General features: G+C 43.3%; 1 protein-coding gene across 1 annotated transcript; it reads left to right on the plus strand.

Annotated features, from left to right (window-relative positions):
- Positions 1 to 513: 513 nt before the first annotated feature.
- On the plus strand, positions 514 to 2,810 carry fam181b (family with sequence similarity 181 member B). Its single transcript, XM_080197896.1, has one exon. It carries the CDS (start codon positions 620 to 622, stop codon positions 1,703 to 1,705), a length of 1,086 nt encoding a protein of 361 aa, XP_080054022.1. The 5' UTR covers positions 514 to 619; the 3' UTR covers positions 1,706 to 2,810.
- The last annotated feature ends 22,704 nt before the right edge of the window (positions 2,811 to 25,514 follow it).

The raw sequence follows: 25,514 nt of genomic DNA on the forward strand, positions 1-25,514 counted from the left end.
GAGCGCGAATCCAGACACAGTAACGGAATACTGGAATCATGTTGGGCTACCAATCCTCCTGAATGCATTTAAATGTTAACTTCCAATGGGAACGTCCAGAATTAGCGCTGCGCTAATATATCCAACATATTTCCAGCTTTATTTTCCTCTGCTCCCGAGGCTGTGGGGTTTGGCCGTGTTGAACTTTATGCTGCAGTAATGAAGTGCTTCTCCAAACCGTGTCCAACCTCCTTAAGCTGTCCGATTTAATGAATTCACAACTCTATAATAGGATCTGGGTCGCTTTTGACTCAGTGAATTCGAGTGACGGGAAACGGATATTCTTTGCAGCCAGAGCCTATAGCGAAGCACATTCATGAAAACGCTGTTCACAAGGGGGGTGGAGGGGTGGCTAAGAGGACGCGATGATGTATTGCTGGGCTGATTTGGAACAATCTTTAAGGCGCTGAATCCCGGGCTGCACTGAGGCTTGGGAGCTCGGTGGTTGACCCAGGATTTGCCTCGGCTCTTGCCCCCTCGGGCCGGCCGGTAGCCCCCCCCCCCCGGGTGAGTTCTGAGCCCCAGCCCCGGAGTTAGTGATGCGCTGGTAAACTTGGCCTGAGCTCACAGGGGACGGGAAATGGCTGTGCAGGCTGCCATCATGAACCCTCACTTCATCCACTTCTGTTTCCCCGGCTCCTCCATGGAGTACGAGATGGAAAGCGCTTACGGCGGGGCTTTGCTGGGGGACAGGGAGAGCTCCGGGGAGGTGAAGGAAACGACCAGCGCCCTGCTCAACTTCATCGACTCCGCTTCCAGCAACATCAAGCTGGCTCTGGACAAGCCGGTGAAATCCAAGAGGAAAGTCAACCACAGGAAGTACCTGCAGAAGCAGATCAAGAGATGCACGGGGATGATCCCGGGCAGCAGTAACCCCGGTCCCGGGCTGCAGGAGGCAGTCAGTAAGAGGCAACAACTCTCCCCCGCCTCTTCCAGCCCCGCCGCCCACTTCCAGTGCAAGCCGCCGCCCAAGAAGGAGGGTTCCCAGTCCAGCCTGCAGAGCAAGTCCCTGGCGGCCCTCTTCGACTCGGTGCGGGATCTCCGCCGCTCGGCTGCCGGGGACCGAGCCCTGACGGCGGCCACGGCGGCGGCGGCCAGCGGCCGGAAAATCCCCCTGCGGAACCGCAACCTGCCGCCGTCCTTCTTCACCGAGCCCGCCAACGTGAAGATCACCTCCACCTCCGGCATGTCCCTCAAAGACCTGGAGAGGGGCAACCCCGAGGCCGCCGAGTTTTTCGAACTGCTGGGGCCGGATTACAGCAACATGCTCTCGGCCCAGGAGCCCTTCCTGGGCTCGGCGCTGCGGATCCAGCAGGAGGGCAACTGCGAGCTGGGAGCCTACGACTCGTACCGGGGGCTGGCCGCTCTCTCCGGCGGCTTCCCCCACTTCCCCGACCCCTGGCTGCCCTGCAACCCGCCCAAGAAGAGCCCGGCGGCCGGCTGCAACCTCGCCGTCCCCGAAGCGGCCAGGACAGTGCCCGTCCACACCCCGCTGTACCCCGGCGGCGGCAGCCACAACCAGCCCCCAAACTCATCGCCAATGGAGGAGGCTCCGGTCAGCTTAGCGAGCTTCCCGCAGTTTTTCCCGGAATGTTCACTCCCGCAGCTCCCTTACGAATATAACCCGGGATATAACTGCAGCAGACAAAACTTCCCCAGTCTCTAATTCCTCCTTTCCCAACCAGTACTCGTCACACAAAGAACTGGGCTACAGGTGAACTGTTCACAGACAGAGAAATGGGTAAACAGCCCTGCTTGTACTTTTTGAACACCAGTCGGTAATGTGCATTCACTCGAGGTATACCTTATTTTAGAATAAGGAACGGTGGGTTCAATTGATTAGCGAGGAGAATCACACTTCTCTGTGTTTTCCATTGAAAGCACCATGTGACAGCCAGTATCCTGGTCGCTAACATTTCTTTTTAGCTCAAAACGCCCGTTAATTATTGTGTATCTGTTTAGTCTTGAGAAATCCTGTCTAAAATATAATCGGGCGCACTGTAAAGTGGTGTAAAACTCGTGCTGAAGTGCAAAAACAAAAACACTGATCATTGGTACATGAAAGTCAAAAGAAAGTTTTCCTTCAAGATTGGCGCTGCCTGTCTAACGGCGGTGAGATGCAATTGCACTTTGTGGATCGAAAGACTTGACTGAGTAACTCCAGTATTGATTCAGCCAACTTGTTCTGTACGTGACAACGGACGCCCAGTCCCGCGCTTCCAGGACACAAAACATAAATAATAAGGTATAATGTAGTCAAAATTTGTTTTAAACGAGAAACATTTGAACGCATATGCCAAAATGTTGGGCAACCTGCTTGAAAATAGGGTAAACGGTACTAAGACTACACGACACGGTTAACATTGAACCATAATAGCATTTGGTTTTGGAGCAAATAAACATTTTCTAGATGTTGTCATTTATAGTTATGAAAGGCAGACTGTGTTAATGCCAAACACCCGCGTTAACCCGAAATATTTGTTTGGTCTGTGTCTCGGCCTCCATTTTATAAATCTAAATTCCTGGCACCCTGCTGACAACAATATTAGTTTGCCGTTGTTAGCTTTGTTCAGTTCCCAAAGAGACAAACAACTCTTGTCAAGAATTGTTCACCAGGATATTCATCTTCTCCTAGTACCTGCTGTGATTTGGTTTTAGTGTCCTGTCTATTTAGAAACCTGATCTGTGTGTTATATCGGGGAAAAGGTACTAATTCCAGCTGCGTCTCGAGTGAAAGGTCAACAGACTAAAATAAAGCTGGTCTTTATTTTCGAAAACCATCTGGTCTTGTTTTGAAGTTTGTTTCCCCACCTCCCCCCCCCCCCCCCCCCCCCTCCCCGCCACCCCGGGGGAAAAAAAGTCAGAGGAGACTTGAGGAAGCGGCAAACCTACTGGGTGAACTGGTCAATTCTCAGTGTTTCCCAGGCATCGTTCTGCACTGCCAACCAACCGTAAAGCGAGGGCACTGCACTTGTTGGGGAGATCCCTCGGGTCAAGTAAAACTCACCAATCTTAATGACCATAAGCAGCCTTTTCCACATTTTCCTTTAAACGTGTCCTTTCCCTTTGGTTGAGTAAGACTAATTTTTTTGTAAAATAGTGCATTTACAATACATTTGCACGTCTAGCTCCGGCAAACCGAACATAATCCTGTACGTTGTCACACAAAGACTTACCAATGACCCAGAAATCACTGTTCAGGGGCTTTGTAAAGATACAGAGGCATTGTCCCGTTTATACAGCCCTTTTACCGCACAACTCCTATCTCTCCACCGAGGGAAACATTACTAAGGTAAAACAAAACGTAATTCAAAATAAATTTCATTAACCGAAATACTATAGTATGTCATAATGTACATATGGGACTCAATGTGTCTTCATAAAATACTCTCAAATCCTCTTTGAAAGGCCAATTTTCGAAAGGTCACTTTTGGAATAATAAAAATCTCATCCTTTTTCTTCACTGAACAGGAGTTAGATTGAGAAAGTGTGATAGTAAAATAGACTGAGAAAGTGCGATAGTAAAATAGATGGGAAAGTGTAATAGTGAAATAGACAGAAAATACTACAGTGATATAGACTGAGAAAATGCGACAGCAAAATAGACTGAGAAAATGCGATAGTAAAATAGACTGGCAAAATGTGACAGTAAAATAGAGTGACAAAGTGCAATAGTGAAATAGACTGACAAAGTGTGATAGTAAAATAGACTGAGAAAGTGCCATAGTGAAATAGACTGAGAGTGCGACAGTGAAATAGACTGAGAAAGTGCGACAGTGAAATGGACTGAGAACGTGTGATAGTAAAATAGACTGGGAAAGTGCGACAGTGAAATAGACTGAGAAAGTGCGACAGTAAAGTTCAATCCATGATTGACTTTATCCATTTTTTCTGTTTAGATGGGAAATATTATAAATTTGGTTTCCTGGATGTCTTGTCCATTTAGTAAACACTATTTCAAAATATTTTGTAGTATATTACCAAAATTTTAACAAATGCATATCTTCAGAATGTTCCAATCTTTAATTTTCCCGTTTGCCACGGTTTTTAAACCTTATCAACAATACTCTCAAATTCGAAATGTATCAGCGGGATGATTGTCATCACCTTGAACGCTGACACATCCTTACATGTTTAAAACCCACAAATAGTTTCATTTCGTATTCACTAGATTATGGTTTCGGTCAATGAACTTCATATGTTCCCGGATGGGGATGGTTTATTTACAGGAGTTGGGGATTTTCAATAGGAAATCTACACTTGTCTCCACTATTGTATCCCAATTGAAGGTGTATCAAATTGACCCTTTCTGGATAAATTCCCAGTTAGTGAGTAGGACTTTTCACATTTCCCATTTCTCCCCTCTGGAACGTGCAGCAAAGTCAGTATTCTTTCCCCGCCCCGACCTCTCACCCCAGTGCAGTTATTTCCATGTTAGTATAACTTCTGAAATGCTGCTGAAACTTGCCATTTTAAATTTCATTCAATATTACAGTATTCTGAAAAACATTCGCGATGTAAATACAGAAATACAGAAGACGTTCACAGGTAAGGGCATATTGTAAACGAATGGTATTAAATTCCAACACATTACAGATTATAATTAAAAAGGGTAAGGAGACGGTGGAAAGCTCTCACTTTCCAGGAGAGAACTTCTTTATCATTCCAAACCCAACCTCCCCAACGCTACACTTGTTCCTACATTTTTAGTTTCGTCTGAGTTTTGAGTTTTTCTAAAAAAAACTTGAACTCTATTATAGTAAAGCTAGCTTTGAGTTCCTGTATTTATATTCAAACGTTAATGCATTTCTAGAAGAGTACTTCAAATTTAAACACACATTGGAAATCCTAACTATAATAAAACCTCAATCCAATAGCAGGTTTGGGTTTTTTTTAAAAATGAAATTCTGCCAGTAACAAAGCTCATGAATTGAAGTTATGTTAAACAAAATCTTGAAAGTGACTCTCCATCAATATCATACAAAGATTAACAACAAGCAAACAACGATAATTAAATCAAAGGAGGAGGACCAAACTTGGAATGACAAGCTAACAAAGGAAGTAATGGAGTCTAATTTATCCAATTTGTAATTGTCTCTTGCTAAAGCAAAAACAGGGTTCTTATTCTGAATTCTGGAGTTTGGGCCAAATCATGACAAAATTAATTACAAATTCCACACGAATCATATTTAATATAGACACCAGCCACTTCATCTATTGATCCATTGTTATCTTTGGTCGACCAAGACTATCTCTGCAGAAAAAAACCCCAACATATTTGGATGTCAATCTTTGGATAAACTGCCATAATCTTACTAATGATCCTTCATTTGTATTTGTTATCATCAAAATTCTATTAATCAAAATTTTCACCTTCTTGTCACTTAACATCCAAAAGTACACTTTTTTTCTGTTCTTTCTAATGGCAGTAAGTATATTTGTATCAGATCCTCTTTGCCCCAGTAAAGCTTGTATGGTGTTTAAATAGCCACTCTTCCTTCCAACTTCCACTTGGCTCCCAACTCTGATTTCAAAGCCCTTTTCCCTCCGACAGCCTGCTGGGCATGTCCCCATTTTAAATCTGCAGTGGATGTCTGGAATTAATTGGGACAAAAAAAATTAATATTGGAGCAGGGCAAAAAGAGCTGTTAGAAATCCACTGTTGTCTTGCTACTGAGTTGTCCATCTTTTGAAAATTTGCACCGCATGAACAGAAATCAGTGAGGAACTTAAGGGAGGATATGATCCATTTGTAAGATGTCTCCACATTTATCCACAAGCAGAGATTTACATTTCTACTCTAATAAAACTAGAAGGTAGCTTTTTTTTTAACTCTTTATTTTCTTTCATACTTATTGTTACATTGTATGCTGATATCCTAAAGTATTCCCTTTCCCTCTGTGGGTTTGAGGCAGGATTTTCCTAACTATGTAATTTTTCCCATTTTAGTTTAGTAAGTCCATCCAGAAAATAGGCTGGAGACTCAGTCTATCAGATTGCTAACCATTTTTGTATGTGTCCAATGTTCAACTGAAAACAGCTACCCATAGGTATCCTAATTAAGTGCCACAGATAGGCGTCGTCTGTGGGAAATCATGTTTAACTAATTTATAAGAGTTCTTTGAGGCAATAATGAGCAGATTGGGTTATGGGAACCAGTGGTTTTTGGATTGCAAAAAGCATTTAATAAGATACCGCATAAAAGGTTATTAATCAAGATTGAAGTTCAATGTGTGTGGAGAGTTGGGGAGTAACATATTGGCATGGATAGAGGCAAAAACAAAATGCAGGAAAATCTCAGTAGGTCTGACGGCATCTGTGGAGAGAGAATTTGAGTCAGGATGACCCTTTGTCAGAGCTGGATAGTGGCTTGGCTAACTAACAGGAAGCAGAGAGTTGGGATAAATATCTCCATTTCACTAATGCAGTATTAGAGGGATTAGTGTTGAGACCTCAACCATTTACAATCTATAGTAATGAAATGGATGAAGGCTACATGCGAATGGCAGCTATATTTACTGACAACACAAAGTAAATGGGAGTTAAATTTGCTGATGACACAATAGATTGGAAAGTAAGTAATGAAATGGACACAAAGGGGGGGATTTTCTTATCCCGGCCTCCATGGGATTTGGAGTTGGCAGGGAGTGGACCATGATCAGGCGGGATTTTCCGGTCTTGGGGCGAGTGTGGCCAAAAAATCCCACACAAAGACTATGCAAAGGGAATATTTATAGGCCATGTAAATGGACAAAAATTGATGAGTTGGATATAATGTGGGAAAATGTGAGCTCGTCCACTTTGGCAGGAAGAATAGATAGGTCAGAATATAATTTAAATGGAAAAAGACTACAGATTGCTGTGATACAGAGGAATCCAAATTGTACATGAATCAAAAGGCTAGCATGCATGTTCAGCAAATGATTGGTAAGGCAAATGGAATGTTGGACTTCATTTAATGGGAATGGAGTATTAAAGTAGGGAAATGTTTCTGCAAATGTACAGGGTGTTGCAGACAGGGTAGAGATGGGTATGATAGTTTCCCTTTTAATATCCCTCGACTGACTAAATACACATATTTTAAAAGAAAGATGTGGAGAATAAAAAAAATTGTGTTTCTATTCCTGAGTGTTGTAACTCGCGGACACAGACATGTGACAGGTTTATAAAAAGGATAAATGTTTATTACCCAACACCCAAAATGTATACATAATAATACCTACTCGCTGTCGTACTCACACTGTCACACACACACAATGCACACAAGAAAATATGATTGCAGAAAAAAAAGGAAGATGCACTTGGGTCTTAAAAGTTCAAAATTCGCTTTTACCCTTGCTTCTTTCAAAGGTAAAGCTTGAAGTATTGCAGGCTGATGTTTCCCCTGTTGGTCCACTGAAGAAATGCAGATCAGAAGTTTATGAAGATGGATTTACTGCTTGTAATAGCAAGTTTTTTTTTGGCTTCCATCCAATCAAGGTTTAATCAAAGCCCTGCAGCAAACCTAGTTTGGATCTTCAAATAGGTAGGTAAAAGGTAGCCTAAATTCTCTGCTCTTAATGGATTTTAGGCAGGGTTGTATTCCTTTACTGGTATGGAATTTTCTTTCTGCCTGTTGCTCTCAAAAATGTGTCTTATTAAATGTCCTTTATTAACAACCTGGTTTTGATTAGGGGATCATAATACCTGCTTTTCATTGTCCTCAGAAATGGTATGCTATATATTGGTTTTAGAGTTTCACCTATTTACACATCCTTGTGATAGAATGGGATCCATTCTTTGGAATTCCACTCTGGACCCAAGAAGTTTGCAGCCACTAATCCAATGCGAAGATTTTCTGCGTTTTAATGGCTTCTCAGTTAAATGTTCTGAAAAGTATTTTGCATATTAATGCTCTGTCCAGACATTCTGGCTACCTTGGAGTGCCTTGTTAGTATATTGACAGAAAAGGAAAAGGCCACCTGATCCCTCAACTCCATTTTATTTCCATAACAGAGAAACTATTTTTCCTTCAGTATTTAAAGCAAAGTGCTCATTTTCCATAAATCCATGAGTCTACCTTGAGTGCGTGTGACAAGGGCCTTCATGTGATTGCCTCTAGATTACTGTGTACAGTTCTGGTCACCTCACTTAAATAAGGATATAATTTCATTGGAAGTGTTTGGAGAAGGGTCATTCTGCCGATTCCAGAGATGAAGTAATTATCTCTCGAGGAAAGGTTGAGCAGGTTAGGGCAATACACACTGGAGTTTAGCAGAATGAGAGATGGTCTTTCTGTTACACTTTGAAAGGACTTGACAGAGTGAATGCTGGGCTAATGTTTCCTAATGTGGGGGAATCTAGAACTAAGGGGCTTAGTTTTAAGATAGCACCCCCCCATTTAAGATGGATTTGTGACAGGGGTCGGTGGAGGGGAGGCGTTGTTACTTGTTACAATTCTCTTCCTTAAAGAGCTGTGTGGCTGGATCATTAAATATATTCAAGGCTGAGTCAGATATATATTTCTGCATTTCTAGGATGTATCACTTTATTGGAAGCAGCATAGATTTTTAATTTACCATTTGAGATGCTCTGCCTGCAGTAATTTGTTACAGGCATCCATCCCCTGATGCAGTAGCTATTTCTTAAGCACAAGTTATAATAATACTGGGATGTTATCACAAACTTTGAAAGTTGGTTGCTCACAGAAACTTTTGTAGGTTCAGTGACCAGCCAGTCACTTTTGATGGTAATCTGTGTTTTTAAGTCAGGAGAGAAGTGCATTGCTCATCTATGTTATCGACTAAAGAATCTTAGCCTAATCTGCCTGACTGGGATGGGGAAGGTGGGTAGTTAAACTTGCTTATTCTCATTGTCCCATTCTCTTGGGTTTTTTGCCTCTACAGCTCAATTCATGGATAGCTCCACTCCAATCGCAGAAACACCCAAGATTCCCAGTTGTCATGTTGCCATCATTTTAACTGCCCCTCAGTTAGGTGGCTAAAACCAGAAACCAATAACCGTTCTGTAATAGCATATCATTAGGCTCCTAATGTAATTTCAACATAAAATTACTGAAGTTTGGTCCAATTTCCAACCTGCTGGTAAAACTTTCAGATTCTTATGTCGGATGGAATGACTAGAATCATAGAGTGCAGAAAAGGCCCTTCGGCCATCGCGTCCACACCAACATGTGTGAAACACCTAATCCCATTTAAGCACCCTACCTTATTAGGAACATAGGACTGTAGGAACAGGAGGAGGCCATTTAACCCCTCAATTCAGTTGTGCTGTTGAATAAGGTCAAGGTTTCTCCGTGAGCTGACTCCTTGCTTATAGCCGTGAAAACCTTTACCTAACAAAAATATTATCAATCACAGGTTTAAAATTAACAATTGATGCTATAACCTATTATTTAGAGATCCCAGCCTTGCATTTTCACCTGGCAGCCAGGTCACAGTAATCACTTCTATGTCCGACCTTCCAAATTGAATTTGTGCCTGTAGTTCATTCTATTTGTCCCTTATATCCAGTGTTTGTACAAGAATACTTACATGGACCACACACTCGATTCTGTCCTTCTGTTTTAATATTCCCATAGAAACTATAGTAATTTGTGCTGTATTTTCAGTGGGAGTTTAGAGAAGAATCTCCCACACTCTGTAGTGCTGAGTGAACCAGCATAATTCCTGGTAAAAATCAGGAGGCAGGGCCTATTCCAACCCGGGAGATGGGCAGCATAGCACTGAGAAGGCCATTGTACAAGCACCAATCTGTCAACACCAAGATTGGCGCATGTGCAGTGGCCCCACACCACCGGCCTCCCAACTGCTGGCCAGCTCAATCGCTGGCCAACTCTGTGACCCCCACATCACTGGCTCTCCACTTGATTGCTGGCCCCCCCCAAGCATGCCCAGGCCTAGCCTCAATCCCCCCACCCCTGCAGCCCCAATCCCCCGTTGCACACCCCACCCTTCCTCAGCAGCAGTGCCGACCCCTATTCCCTGCGGCTCCTCCACCCCGATGGCCAGTCCCGGTCACTGCCGCCCCTCCCCCACCGATCCTGACTGCAGAGTAGCAGTGGGACTCACCATACCCACCAATTGTCCTCCACTGCGCCTCACACCATCAGGCCACAACCCTTCAGGCTTTGCTCCATTAAGCCCCACCCCTTGGCAATTCCCCAATGCCTGGTGGGCAATGCCACTTTGACCCTTGGGCAGTGTCAGGGGCCCAGGCTGGCACTGCCAAGGTGCCAATACCCACCACCCAACCCTCTGGAGGGTCTCGATTGCCCCTGCTTCACTCCAGCAGGGTTGGGCTGTTGGCTCCCCATGTGTGGGGAACTATTGTAATCCCCACTGGAGTGAAATACTCCTGGGGTGGGGGGGGGGGGGGTGGGGGGGTGAGAGGCTAGCAGGCCCACAGACATCAGTTCTTTGGCCTGCTAATACTATTTAAATCATATTTAAATGAGGGCCACATATATAATGCAGCTCTGTGCTGATTTCCAGTGCGGAGCTGATGGTGCTGCAAGTCTGGCGGTGGGAGACGTGCTTGGGGCTGATGCCCAGCGTGGATTATGCTAAACCAGTGCTGCTTAAATCTCCCGGTCCACTGCACTAAATGATCAGCGTAGCGGCATGGGAGAATCGCCCTAATTATCTTCGGACCTGTTATTGCTGAAGAGTGTTGGATATCGTTTGGTAGGTCTTGATGAAATCTTTGTCACCTGAATGTAGATTAACTGTATGTATTTATTAACTACAAGATCTAGTACATAAATACAGTAAAGGGTTCAAGCTAAGAGCCATCTCCATGTTTGCTCGTGCACCCAGCTCCGTCCAAAACCAGATGACCCCTAGGTGCAGGCCATGTGCTCTCTTACAAGACTTTGTGGACTGTATTGTACTCAGTGCCATGTTAACCCTATATATGCCAGATCCTTATGTTACACCTCTCCCCAAGTCTTTATCTAATATATTACAAGTTTTCTAGTTTATCTCTTGTATTTACAGTTTGTCTCTTGTATTTACATCATTATTCTGAGCCCATCCACCCCTTCAAGGGTCTCAGTTCACAGATTCATGCAGTTTGGAGGTCTTGTCACCCTCTGTGGCTTGTTTGCACTGCTGTCAGAGGAGTGGTAGGCGCCGTCTTTGCAGGTAAACTCAGTTGATTTGGAGATTTTATAATATCTGGGTATCTTTTTATTCTTTTCTTCCATTCCTTGGAATTGAACTACTTTTTGTTGATTCGTCAGCTTTCACAATAAGTGGCTGTTGTTCCATCCCAGTATTTGTGGGGTCGACAATGGCCATTCCTGTTATGAGGATATGTGTTTTTTTAGTAAGCCCACCTTTGTGTTTAAATGTCTGGTGTGCTTTAAGCAATTTCCAGTTCCCATTCTCTTCCCACACCTAGTGGTGCGCTAGACAGATCTTTGTCTGTTTCCATAGTGAGTAATTCCTGGAACAGGTTGCTGAACAGGGGTCCCTACTGCTCTTACCACCAGACCTTGGTGTGTTGGAAGGATTCTGTAGATTGAAACACTCAACCTCTTTGATCGCATTATGAACGCAGCTTAATTGACCATCAAGTCCTGGAGTGGGATTTGAACCTGGAACTTCTGACTCAGAGGCAGGTATTCTACCCACAATGTCACAGGACCTTCTTTATTGTCATTGGGTGGCTGCTACCTGGTTCCAGCATAATCTCTGGCACTTTCATGCTGGCTGAGAGTTGCTGCATTTGCACTGTGGATCCAGTATTGCCCTCATTAACAGTCAGTGGAGCTGCAGGTTAAGAATCTTCTGGTTGTTGGTTGCTTTCTTGTCTATCCTCCATTGGAAGTGTTGTGGTAACCATCTTAATCGTTCACTGGTCTGATCGATGAGAGCTACCTGGCACCTGTAATGAAAATGGATAAACTTGTTCTGCAGAGAGAAAAGATCATTCACAGCTGAAAGACCCTTTCAGGATATCCTTTCTTGTTTGAGTTCTCAGGAGTTTGCTGTTCTGTATAATTTACAACAGTGGTTGTTTTAACTCCTTCTGCTGTTTTCAGCAGATTCAGGACTACTTAGGCATCTCTGCTCAAGAGAGAAAAGGCCTGGATATGGATGACCATCAACTCGAAGATTTGCTTGTTGCCATACCTTAATGGTTCCAGAATCACGCCTATGATGGAAGTCAGTTTTCTCTGGCACATAGAGTGATGTGTCTGCTGTTCGAAGCCATGGTAACATAGAAGATAGGAGCAGGAGGAGGCCATTTGGCCCTTCAAACCTGCTCTGCCATTCATTATGATCATGACTGACTGTCCAACTCAATAGCCTAATCCTTCCTTCTCCCCATAACCTTTGATCCTATTTGCCCCATGTACTATATTTAGTCACCTCGTGATTGCAGTCAATGTTTTGGCATCAATTACTTCATGTGGTAATGAATTCCACAGGCTCACCACCCTGGGTGAAGAAATGTCTCCTCACTTCTGTCCTAAATGGTCTACCCCAAATCCTCAGACTGTGACCCCTGCGTTCTGGACTCCCTGAACATTGGGAACATCCTCCCTGTATCTACCCTTTTCTAGTCCTGTTAGAATTTTGTAAGTCTCTATGAGATCTCCCCTCATTTATCTGAACTCCAGTGAAAACGATCCTAACCTAGTCAATCTCTCCTCATACATGAGTCTCTCCATCACCGGAATTAGCCTGGTAAATCTTCCCTGCACTATCTCAAGAGCAAAAACATATTTCCACAGACAAGGAAAAGGAGATGAAAACTGCGTACAATACTCTAGGTGTGGCCTCACCAAGGCTCTGTATAATTGCAACAACACATCCCTGCTCATATACTGAAAACCTCTAGCAATGAAAGCCCACATACCATTTGCCTTCTTTACTGCCTGCTGCACCTGCATGCTTACCCTCAGTGACTGATGCACAAGGACACCCAGGTCCTGCTGTACACTCCCCTCTCCCAATTTACAGCCATTCAGTAATAATCTGCCTTCGTTTTTGCTTCCAAAGTGAATAACCTCACATTTATTCACATTATACAGCCAGTTATGGTTCTTTGTCTGATAGGACCAAACTTTGGATTCCGTGCCCAATTTAAAGTTTGTGAGATGGCCGGTAACCAAATTGTCCTCATTCCAATACAAAAATCCAGGATTTCTTACCTCACCCAAGAAACATGGGTGTGTGTCCTTTTGGTGTGGTGTCTCAAATTCATGAATCACCTTCTGCATATTTAAATGTTTTGCCTTTGTCTAGTTTAGCAAGGTGCCCAATCTTGTTACATTGGAAACATAGGGCTGAATGGCAGGATATTGATCTTGCCTATGGGGGAGCTTTGCTCTACACTGCTGGCATGGTTGATCCACTGATCAGTAAGGGAAATGCTTCGCTTGGTCTGTTCTGGTGCTGTTTAACGAGCGGACTATGGAATTTTCTTTGCGCCACAATTTACTTCCCCTTTTAAAATAGATGTGTGCTGCACACAGTGTTCAAACTGCCTAACAATCTGGATAGCTTTCTTGAGGGTTAGATCTCCCTTTGCCTGCAGCATGTCTGAGAGCGCACCATCCGCCTCTCCTACAACTATCCTATCCCTGAGGTGTATAGAAATTAAGGGCGGGATTTTTTGGTCGTGCTCGTCCCAAAACTGGAAAATCCTTCTCGAGGTCAATGGATCTTAGCATCGTCCACACCTCACCCGCTACAATTCCCGTGATGGGTGGGATGGGAAAATTCTGCCCGAAGTTAATGTATTTGCAGTCTTCCGCCGTTCTAAATAGATCATTAATGAATGAATCGCCAGGTTCTCCTGTTTTTTGGATATTCTTATTAAATCTATCCTTTTTGAGGACTTTGTCACTTCTTCAGTTAAAGTAAGCATCAAGTGATTTTAGTACTTCTTCAAATTTAGTGGATGATTCGTAGATTCATTGACAAGCATTAATGCTGTCCATCAACAGGTCTAACGAGTAAAACAGTGTTTAACTTGTTCATCTTAAGAACATAAGAACATAAGAAATAGGAGCAGGAGTAGGCCATCTAGCCCTTCGAGCCTGCCCCGCCATTCAATAAGATCATGGCTGATCTGTCGTGGCTCAGTTCCACTTTCCCGCCCTCTCCCCATAACCCTTAATCCCCTCTCTTATCAAGAACCCATCAACCTGCTTCTTAAAAATATTTAGCGAGGCAGCCTCCACCACTTCAACGGGCAGAGAATTCCAGAGATTCACCACCCTTTGAGTGAAGAAGTTCCTCCTCAACTCCGTTCTAAACCGCCTCCCCTTTATCTTGAGGCTGTGCCCCCTAGTCCTACTGTCTTTTTTGAGCGGGAAGAGTCTCTCCACCTCTATCCTATCCATCCCATTCATCATCTTATACTTATTCAGATCTGAACTACACTGTGGTGGAATTTTCCCAAAAAATCCACTATGGGAATCGTAGTGGGCGGGACAGAAAATTTGCAGACCTTTTAAAGTTCCACTGACCTTGGGGAGGAATTTCCAATCTTGGGGCACATGCGGTCTGGAAATCCCATCCTGTATCTGAGGAATATTTTTCTCCAAAGTCCCTAGTTACGTGATTGGTCTTGTTCTTGGATAAATCAAAATTTGTCTGGAAGGGTAGATACTTGATCTCTGGTGAGAATATTTTCAAACTTTGAAAATTCAACTTTGAAAATTTATGGAAATTTAAAATTGCGCTGCCGATCTTTTGAAGACAAGGGGTAACCTTTTTGATTTATTTTATTATTGTTGCATGTAATAAAATACAGTGAAAAGTATTGTTTCTTGCACACTATACAGACAAAGCGTTTCATTCATAGAGAAGGAAAGGAGAGAGTGCAGAATGTAGTGTTACAGTCATAGTTAGGGTGCAGAGAAAGATCAACTTAATGTGAGGTAGGTCCATTCAGAAGCCTGACAGCAACAGGAAAGAAGCTGTTCTTCTGTCAGTTGATACGTGACCTCAGACTTTTGTATCTTTTTCCTGACGGAAGAAGGTGGAAGTGAAAATATCCGGGGTGCACGAGGTCCTTAATTATGTTGGCTGCTTTTCCGAGGCAGCGGGAATTGTAGACAGAGTCAATGGATGGGAGGATGCACTTGCGGGTTTACACAGGCCTCTGCTGCAACACATGTGCTCTGCACTGAACAAGTTTTAAGCAGTGGCTGCTTGAGTCAATGAGCCAGAGACTTTGCCGTTTCAGCACTATGCTTGAGGATTGTAAAAGTGTTGAATTCTGGCTGTTGCTGGTTTTTAAAGCTGATTCTTTAGTGGCAATTCTTCCAAATTAGTGAATGAAGTAATGTTTCTGCTCAGAGCAAGCTGGGACGCTAATGTGTGTTTAGGCGTCAACTCAAGATTCTGGTTTTTCTGATGGAGTTTTAAATGACAATTTCTGACCACTGTCTTAGCTCATCCACTTGGTCTGCAGGCTCTGTAGAATGGGATTTGAAGCTGGACTTCCAAGAGGTCCTACTGCGTCTTCTGCTGCACTTAGGAATTTTAAATTTCAGTTTCCAAACCTTTCTTTGGAGTTTTTCCCTGACAGTTTTCCCCTGTGTGTAACTGCCCCCTGTAACAGATTCTACTTGGTAGAGTCATTGATCTTCATTGTTTTTCAGCTCCAGTGCTCTGTGCATTTTAATATTCTGTGTCCTTACATTATATTCAATGCCTGATTCTGTTTGAAAGCCTTATTGTACACATGCACAAAGAAGACGGTGATATCATCAAAATGGTGTCAGGAGCTGTTGAGAGAAAAATGTCTTAATGCTGGAAATTGACTTGTTTCCAGTTTTGGATTCATATTTCATCTCCTGTCACTCACACAATCTCCAGTCTAGATTCAACCTAATTACCTCGACCAGTGAAAGTGGGTGGAGCTACTGGTTTTGCACCTGTTTATCTATAAATGATATATCTCAAAAAGTATTGAAGTATTGCCCAAGAAACCTTTTGCCCAAGAAAGAATGAATTGTTTTTGATGAAGACATGGATCTGGATCCTGGAATTTTTAAAGGATCCATTAACATTAGGGGCCACGGACCATGATTCTTCTGAATGAAACCTAAGTGCTGCCACCAATGAAATTGGTTTGTTTCCTGCTGTCCCTGGCAGCGCCAATCAGGAGCAATTCAATGGCCCCTGGAAAGTTTGGAGAGCAGTGCGTTTTACACTGTTCTTGAGAGAGTTGGGGACTAAACATGCTGACAGATCCTGCTCCTCAGAGATCTCAAAGAATTGTGATTGCTCTCCCAACCCCTGCAATGCATATTGCAATACCCCCCTCCACAACCCTCGTGGACAAGGGAGACACCCCTTTTGTCACGTAGGGGCAATCTCCTGCCCACCATTAAATGCTCGGGTAACCACTCCCCCACCCACCCACCACACAATGCAGGCACACTTGGCAGTGCCAACCTGGCAGTGCCCCCTGCCACCCCGACAGTGCCAACCTGATTGAGCCAGGTGGAGAGGGCAGAAGACTCAGAGTGGGGTTGATGCCTGGTGAGAATCCCAGTTTAGCCCTCTTGCTCGATTCAACTGGCCAATCTCCTGTGGGGCTAGCTGTCCCAGACAAATGCTCCCATAGTTAATTAACTCTTTTTTAGAATGTTATGGGTCATTTTCTTTAGAAGGCTGTTGATTATTTCAGATCATGGTGTATTATCTCAGCTGCTGTTGTACAATTGGTCATAGCAGTCAAACATAAGCAGAGTGTTCAGAGCAGGTTGTTGGATGTGAATTAGTTTGAAGCCTTCTCAGTGAGATGGAAATCTTAATAAAATAATTTATTTTTCCAATTTTGTAAATACATAGCATCAACCAGGCAGGAAAAGCCTCAAGTAAGAGCTATGTAATGTTGAGCTGACACAACATGCATTTTATTACGTGCTCTCTTTGCTTGTTTTTAATGCAATTCCACTGCACTCTTATTCTTGTAATGGGTGCCACTTTCATCTTTTCATTTATCTTTAAAAGTTTAGGGAACCATTTCTTAGTCCAGCCCAGCAGAGCGTTGCTGACTGTGCTGTCACTGACTGCACCTGCATGATGTGGATGTGCCGGCATTGGACTGGGGTAAACACAGTAAAAAGTCTGACAACACCAGGTTTTAGTCCAACCGATTTATTTGATAGTAAACGCACAAGCTTTCGGGTTAGTCCCTTTGAAGGGACACCTGTGCACCTGCATGTGCATGGAACCTGCTCCCCCTGGTGTTGCAATGTTCATAGATGCAGTCAATCTATTCTGATTGCCATGATTGCTACTGAAGTATAAATCAGCTTCGAGTTGTCATTTTTACAGGACCTTGAAAAAACTGTAACCTCAATTTAGGTGGCTAATCCACCTAAGGTATGAATTACATAGTTGTGTAATCATAGAATTATAGAAGGATTAAAGTATAGAAGTAGACAAAGTGTGTGCCAGTTCTCTGCAACAGCAATTTAGCTCATCCCATGTTCCTGCTTTTTCCCTGTAACCTGGCAATCCTTTTCCTTTTAGTTGCTTATCCAATTCTTTTATGAAAGTCACAGTTGAATCTGCCCCTGCCACCTTTTCAGGCAGTTCATTCCAGATCCTAGCCACTTAAAAAGGTGTTTTCCTCATGTAGTTTTTGAATGTTAAATCTGTGTCCTCTGGTTCTCCCTGTAGCACCATGGGTCAATATTTATGGTAATGCGTTTGTGATGTGCATCATGATGTGAGGTTGGCAGTCATGTGCCAGAGAATCTTTGGGCAGTTTGTACTCGAGAGAGATGTGCCTATCTGGCAGCTCATTATAAAGTAGTTTGAAGTAGCTACCTGATTCAGACCAGAGTTACTCCTGATAGTCCTGGCAACAAATATACAAAATACTCATGATCCTTCTATCATCAGTAAAACTTCATCAGTTTTACCATCTCTATCAAACCCGCTATCAACCTTTTTTCTTGCTATGAGTAAGAAACACAACTTCTCCAATCTACAACTGATATCCCTCATCCTGGAACCATTCTTACAATTTTTTCTGCATCCTCTCTACAAGCTTCACATCATTCCTAAATCCTGGTACCCAGAACTGGACACAATACTCCAATTGAAGTATTGCTGGAGTATTGCATGTTGCTCTGGGCATCAAACCCCAGAGGAAGGATTGAACCAGAGAGCAGAAGAGGTTTGCCATAATGGTTACAGGGATGAGAGACTTCAGGTATGAGGATAGATTGGAAAGATTGGGACTGTTTTCCTTGGACAGTAGAAGGCTAAGAGGAGATTTGATAGAAGTGTTCAAAATCATGAGAGGGCTGAACAGAGAAGATAGGGAGAAACTGTTGCCACTCTAAAAGGATCAAGACTGAGAAGGCATGGATTTAAAGTGATTTGTAAAAGAAGCAAATGTTATGTGAGAAAAATGTTTTCACACAATGGGTGAGTTTGGGTCTGGAGTGCACTGCCTGGAAATGTGGAGAGAGGTTCCATTGAGGCATTCGAGACAGCATTAGATAATTATTTGAATAGAAACAATGTGCAGGAGTATGGGGAAAAAGCAGGGGAATGGCACTAAATCATGATGCTCATTTAGAGAGCCGGTGCAGGCCTGATGGGCCAAATGGCCTCCTTCTGCACCACAATAATTCTGATTCTGTGACTGAACTAATGTTTATAAAGGATGACCATGGCTACCTGGCGTTTTCACTCTAAACCTGTATTAATGTATTTGAGGATCCCACATACTTTTCTAATCACTTTCTCAACTTGCTACCTTCCATGTGCCTGCAGGTCCCTCTGTTCCTGAACTCCCTTAAGAATTCTAAGATATAGTTTAAATGGGTAAGTTTAGGTTTGGAATGCATCCCCTCTCCCCCCACCCTTTCTCCTGTGGCGGCACAGTGGTTAGCATAGCTGCCTCACAGGGACGTGGGTTCGATTTCCAGTTTAGGTCATTGTTTGCACGTTCTCCCCGTTTTCCCTGTGTCTGTGTGGGTTTCCTCTGGGTCCCCCAGTTTCCTCCCACAGTCTGAAATAAGTGCTGGTTAGGTGCATTGCTAAATTCTCCCTCAGTATACCTGAACAAGCACAGGAGTGTGACGACTAGGGGATTTTCAAAGTAACTTTATTGCAACGTTAATGTAAGCTGACTTGTGACACTAATAAATAAGCTTTAAACAAAATGTGTCAGTTCATATTTCTCTGCATTAAATTCCATATTACTAGCCTGTCTAAATCTGCTTGAAGTCTATCACAATGCACCTCACATTTCACTACGCTTCCACGTTTTGAGTCATCTGCAAATTTTGAAACTGCATCCAGTACACCAAAGTCTAATTCATTAATATAGATCATGAAAAATACCAACTGCTTGCAAGCAACCCCACTGTATACTTTCTTCTCGGCAAGAAAAATAAGATAGGAAAACTTTCTATTTCCAGTTACTGAGTCAATTTTGCAACCATGCATTTGATGTTTGAATCTTTGGATCCACTGAAATTGATTTTATTATGGTTCCTGTCTTCTGAAATCGTTCCTAAATTTTGCTGCCTGGTTAACATTGTTGTGACAGTCTTTGCCTTTCCACTCACATTATAGTGGGTTGCATTATTTTTCAGTTGATTTTAGAAATCTTCTTTGCCATAAAATTGCTGGGACACTAGATTAGGTTCAACTTAATGTTGATCTGTAAATAGATCTGTTAATAATTTACACCCAAATAGCACCATCTAGTGCTCAGTAGCTGTTACTGCTGAGTATTCAAGACATGTTGATGGATTAGGATAAGGGAATGAAGGTGAGTGGGGATAGTAGAGAAGGTTAAGTTGAGGTATATGATCAGACATAACTTTACAGAGTGATGGAACAGGCTTGAAGGTATGAATGGCCTACTCCTGATCCTTATTATTATGGTTTTAGCTTTACATTCTGCCTAAGAATCGTGGATTTGAACCTGTTTGTTTGTGCAAAATATGCTGCAAAAAGTGTATGACTGCATGAAGTAAAATGATGCAGGTTAAAACATGAAAATATAAATAACGGCTATGGCCTAGACTATAAAAAATACTTTTCAGTGATAAGGTTAAATTGACTTGCAAACCAAAGGGTAAGGAATTGGCCATTCAGCCCCTCAATTGTTCAGAAAAACATCCTTAAATTATAAAATAACCACATCAAATCATGGCTATATGATACTTTTAACATAGATAATCACCCCAAAATGGTTCACTGAAATGTAATCAGGCAGTTTTTTAGACCAAGCTAAAGAAAGATATTAGGAAGTTGACAAAAATCAAATTATAAAAGATGCATTTTAGAGAAGGGGAGACAGAATACAAATCTAAGAGTTTTAAGCAGGAAATTTCAGAACATTTGGGTTTTTTATTTGTTGGATTGCCCATCCTTAATTGCCCCTGAACTGCGACTTCAGAGGGAAGTTAAGAATCAACCACATCTCTGTGGATCTGGAGTCATGTGCAGGCCAGGTAAGGATGGCCAGTTTCCTTCCTGAAGTGGGATCTTACAACAATTGACAATGGTTTCATGATAATCATTAGACTTTGGGAGCAGATGCCATTTATCGATCTATTGTGTTGGGATTCAAACCTGGGACCCCAGAACATAACTCTGGCTCTCTGGCTTACAAAGGTCTTAACGCTACAGCAACCCCATGCTGAAGGCATAACCACCAATGGCTGAAACGTGAATCTTTACAGCATTGTGGGATGCACAATATCAGGATTGGACCAATGTGGAGTTCTTCGAGCAGCTTTGTGTTGGAAGAGGTTAGAGAACAATTTGAACATGAGGCTGAAAATTTAAAAATGGAGGTATTGTGGAAATAGGGGCTAAATGTAGCTCAATAAAGGGGAAAATAGTGAACAGAACATGTTGTGGGTTAAGCTGTAGGAAGCTTAAGCTTCAGGTGGGTAGAGAATGAGAGGCCAGCCAGGCCAGCATTGAAATAGTTGAGCCTTCAATAGTAATTACAAAAATACATTCCATGTTATATCACTGGACTAGCAGTGATGTGGAGATGCCGGCATTGGCTGGGGTAAACTCAGTAAGAAGTCTTACAACACCAGTTAAAGTCCGAAAGATTTATTTGGTAGCAAATGCCACTAGCGTTCAGAGCACTTGCTGCTCCTTCATCAGGTGAGTAGGAGATTGTTTCACAAACAGGGCTTTTAAAGGCACAAACTCAATTTACAGAATAATGATTGAAATGCGAGCCTTTACAGCTAATCAAATCTTAAAGGTACAGACAATGGTAAGTGGAGAGAGCATTATGCACAAAAGTTAAAGAGATGTGTATTATCTCCAGCTAGTACAGTTAGTGAGATTTTGCAAGTCCAGGCATGTCATGGGGGTTACAGATAGTGTGACATGAACCGAAGATCCCGGTTGAGGCTGTCCTTGCGTGTGGAATTTGGCTATTAGTCTTTGCTCAGCGATTCTGCGCTATCGTGTGTCGTGAAGCCTGCCTTGGAAAGTTTTGCATTTCAATCACTATTCTGTAAATTGAGTTTGTGCCTTCATATACCCTGTTTGTGAAAAGATCTCCCACTCACCTGACGAAGGAACAGCAAGTGCTCCGAAAGCTAGTGGCGTTTGCTACCAAATAAACCTGTTGGACTTTAACCTGGCGTTGTAAGACTTCTTACTGGATTAGCACTGCAGAGGCGTGGAGGAATAATCCAGAGGATATGAGTTCCATGGCATTTTGGAATTTGAATTCAGTTTAAAAAAATGGAAATAGAAGTGACAATTGTAAAGTTTCTAGGTTATGTGGGAATGATGACGAAGGATTACAACTGAAATGGTTTGTGATAAGCTCTTACACGCCAAGTCTGTAGCTACACTGCTGAGAAGTCCCATGCTACCAATACATCACTTGCTGTAGACAGGACATGGCAATGTATACGTGAATAAACATTCTACCTTTTCCCCAGCTCGGGTCACTGTCTGTGTGGAGTTTGCACATTCTCCTTGTGTCTGCGTGGGTTTCCTCTGGGTGCCCTGGTTTCCTCCCATAGTCCAAAGATGAGTGGGTTAGGTTGATTGGCCATGCTAAAATTGCCCCTTAGTGTCCTGAGATGTGTAGGTTAGAGGGATTAGTGGGTAAAAATATGTAGGAATATGGGAGTAGAGCATGGGTGGGATTGTGGTCGGTGCAGACTCAATGGGTCAAATGGCCTCTTTCTGCGCTGTAAGGTTTCTATGATTCTAACATTGAATATTTAAATTGCACAGAGCCTGAGCTTGGACCACAAAACCTCGTGCAAAACCCAAATGTGTACCTCCCCCCCTTTCAAAAAAAATGGCACTAAGTCAGTACATAGTCCTTGAGCTTGGGGCTTGGTCTGCTTAGCATCTCCAAGGATGTATTTACACCAGCTAGCTGTGTTAAGGATGCACCTGAGTTATTGTCCACATGGTGGATGGCATCAGGCGTGCCTTGGGTGTGCACAGTGGCTGCATGGTTTGTTGTTTTGATAGCAGGAGGTGATTCCATCTCCACCGGTGTTAGGATTGTAGATTGTGGACTAGGTGTGTCAACCACTGCGGCAGTTGGTTGTGCTGATTTGGGTAACTGTTATAGATGACATCGATTCCTGACATATAGGGCTCCATAGGTATCCACCTAACTGTTTGGTTAGAGGCATGATTGTGGATCACTGCCAGTTTGTCCTTGCCATGGGTGATTTGCATTCTGGCCCGGCCCCTGAGTGCAGAGTCTGTGGGCATTATGGTCTTTGTCGCTATATCATGAGGGCTCTCTTCACAATTGTTTCCACTTTGGGTTGCAATAGGGCCTTGGAACAGGGATGATGGTTCTGGTCTGTCTGGAGAATATTCCCTGTGCTGGTGAGGGCAGGCCCTCCCTTGGCTGTTTACACAGACTAAGTAGAGTGGCACAGAAATCTGTGTTGTCATGGAGACATTTTTCATGGAGGTGCTTTGCTGACCAAACTGCAAACTCTGCCAAACCATTTGATTGTGGATATTGTAGTATTTGCAAAGTCCCGTGTGTGCAAAGTTCTTGAATTCCCTGGAGACAAACTGCTGGATATTGCCTGTCATTAGATTTTGTGGAATGCCACATTTGGCAAAGTGTCTCTTCAGCTTTCCAATGAGTGTGATACTCTTCATGTCTGGCAAGTCATTACCTTCATTCCTACCTGAGAATGAATTAACAAGAATCAAATGAGTTATCTCCCATCCCAATCAAATATATCTGCAGCACTGAGTGACCATGGAAGACACCTCATGGAGGTGCAGTGGTTCTTTGTTGAGGCTTGAATGTGTTGCATGGTGCACATCTGGACCCTTCCTTCTCTATGCCAATGTACATTGAGGACCAGGACCTTTGTCCCATACCTTGATGCACCCACCTCTGGGTTGTCTTTTATAGAGTTGCTGGGTGTAGTACTTGTGCAGAGAGCTGGAGATGATGAACTTCTGGCCACATAGTATTTGTCCATCTTGCACAATTGGCTCCCCTCTTGTGGCGCAGAGCTTGTGGGGAAACGCTTTTGATATCACAACCATCCTTTCACATCATGCAACCCACTCAAACCAAAGAACCACTGCACCTCCATGAGGTCTCTGACCTCTCTGACTTTCCATGGTCGCTGACGAATGCAGATATATTTGTGTGGAATGGGAGACAACATCTGGTCCTTGTTAATTCATTTTTGGGATGGTATGATATTGCCTACTTGTCCGACATGATGAGCACTACTGTCACTGGAGCTGCCTGCACATTTATTCCATTTGTAGAGCAGCTTTGAGTTCCTCAATTCTGTGGGACACCAGTACTTGAATTGTCATAAAGTCAATGTCCTCCTTACCATCTGGATGCTCGGTGGTTGGTTAAATAAGCCCTGGAGAGGGCATCGTGATGTGTAACTCCCCACTGCGCTTGTAGATCACGCTGAGGTTGTAGCGTTGGACCTTGAGCAATATCCACTGGTGATGCAGAATAGTGGGGCTTTGTAAGGATGGTGATGAGTGGCTGGTGATCAATTTCAAGGTTGGCAGGATGGTCACAGATGAAAGCATGGAATTTCTGACATGCAGAGACTAGGGCAACAAGTTGGGCGGCACGGTAGCACAGTGGTTAGCACTGCTGCTTCACAGCTCCAGGGACTTGGGTTCGATTCCCGGCTCGGGTTACTGTCTGTGTGCAGTTTGCACATTCTCCTTGTGTCTGCATGGGTTTCCTCCGGGTGCTCCGGTTTCCTCCCACAGTCCAAAGATGTGCGGGTTAGGTTGATTGGCCATGCTAAGAAATTGCCCCTTAGTGTCCTGGGATGTGTAGGTTAGTGGGATTAACGGGTAAAAGATATGGGGGTAGGGCCTGGGTGGGATTGTGGTCAGCGTAGACTCGATGGGCCGAAGGGCCTGTTTCTGCACTGTAGGATTCTATGATTCTATAAGTTCCTTCTCAATCTGGGCCTGGAGAATTTCTGTGTCAGTCAGGACCTTTGATGCAGAAGTGGCTTTGACATTTTGTCCACATTTTGCTCCAGTGTCGATTTTGACTTTTAATTTGGCATTGCCGTGGGCAGTGTTTAATATCGTGAATATTTCACCTTTTCCCATGATAAAGTTGGCATACTCACAGTAGAATGTTTTAATGGTTTCAGTGTTCTGGTTATTTTGATTTACTTCCAGCTAATTCACTTTCTTCGCCTTCCGAATGTTGGAGAGGCAGCCAGCTTGTGGTAGCAGCAAGCTGCTGTGGCTTTGAACTGCAACACTTGGCAAAGTGATTCCTTTTGCCGCATTTATGGCAATACCTATTAGATCTCAAGCACCTGTTTCTTTATTATGTGTTTTGGCTGCTGCAATTAGAGCAGAGTGTGTTCTCTACCAAGAAAACTTTTGTTCCTCTCTTTAATTCCATGGTGTTCCTCATGGACTACTCATTTAGCATGCAGGAGCTAATGGCAGATTCTTATTTGAGGCGTCACTGTGTATTCCACATACCATATGGGGTGAGATTCTCTGGCTTCCAAGTGTTTCCCGCTGGCAGGAGCTGATGCGTTGTTTGTGGTGGTGGGATTCTCTGGTCCCGCTGCTGTGAATGGAAATTCCCATTGCTGTCACTCCATGCTGGCGGGAAACCTGCGGGCGGGAGCGCACAAGTGGCAGGACCAGAGAATCCCACCAGTGTGAACAGCTGGAGAATTCCGGTCATGGTCTTTACAAGTTCATCATTGAGAGTACTGAATGTGCACTTTTTTTTGCAAGAAATTTCAGTGTTGGGGTATTGATTCATCGAGTTTCTGGTTAGTGGTGTTAAACATGTAGCTATCCATCATAACAATTTTTATGGGTGCACATATCCATCCAGGCTTTTTAAATATTACCTCAGTGTCCTCTTGGACTTTTGCCCTTAGAAGATGAAGGATTCAGATTTTTCAACTGCCTCTAGGTCGGCAAGGTTCAACAGTGTGTATATTTGTACTTTCTTCAATTTATCCGAGAGAC

Source organism: Carcharhinus amblyrhynchos, chromosome 10 (genome assembly GCF_965287045.1).
Source record: "Carcharhinus amblyrhynchos chromosome 10, sCarAmb.v2.hapA, whole genome shotgun sequence".
NCBI lineage: Eukaryota > Metazoa > Chordata > Chondrichthyes > Carcharhiniformes > Carcharhinidae > Carcharhinus > Carcharhinus amblyrhynchos.

Excerpts from the sequence above, each read along its gene's own strand:
- fam181b (XM_080197896.1), top strand. The coding sequence starts at position 620 with ATGGCTGTGCAGGCTGCCATCATGAACCCTCACTTCATCCACTTCTGT.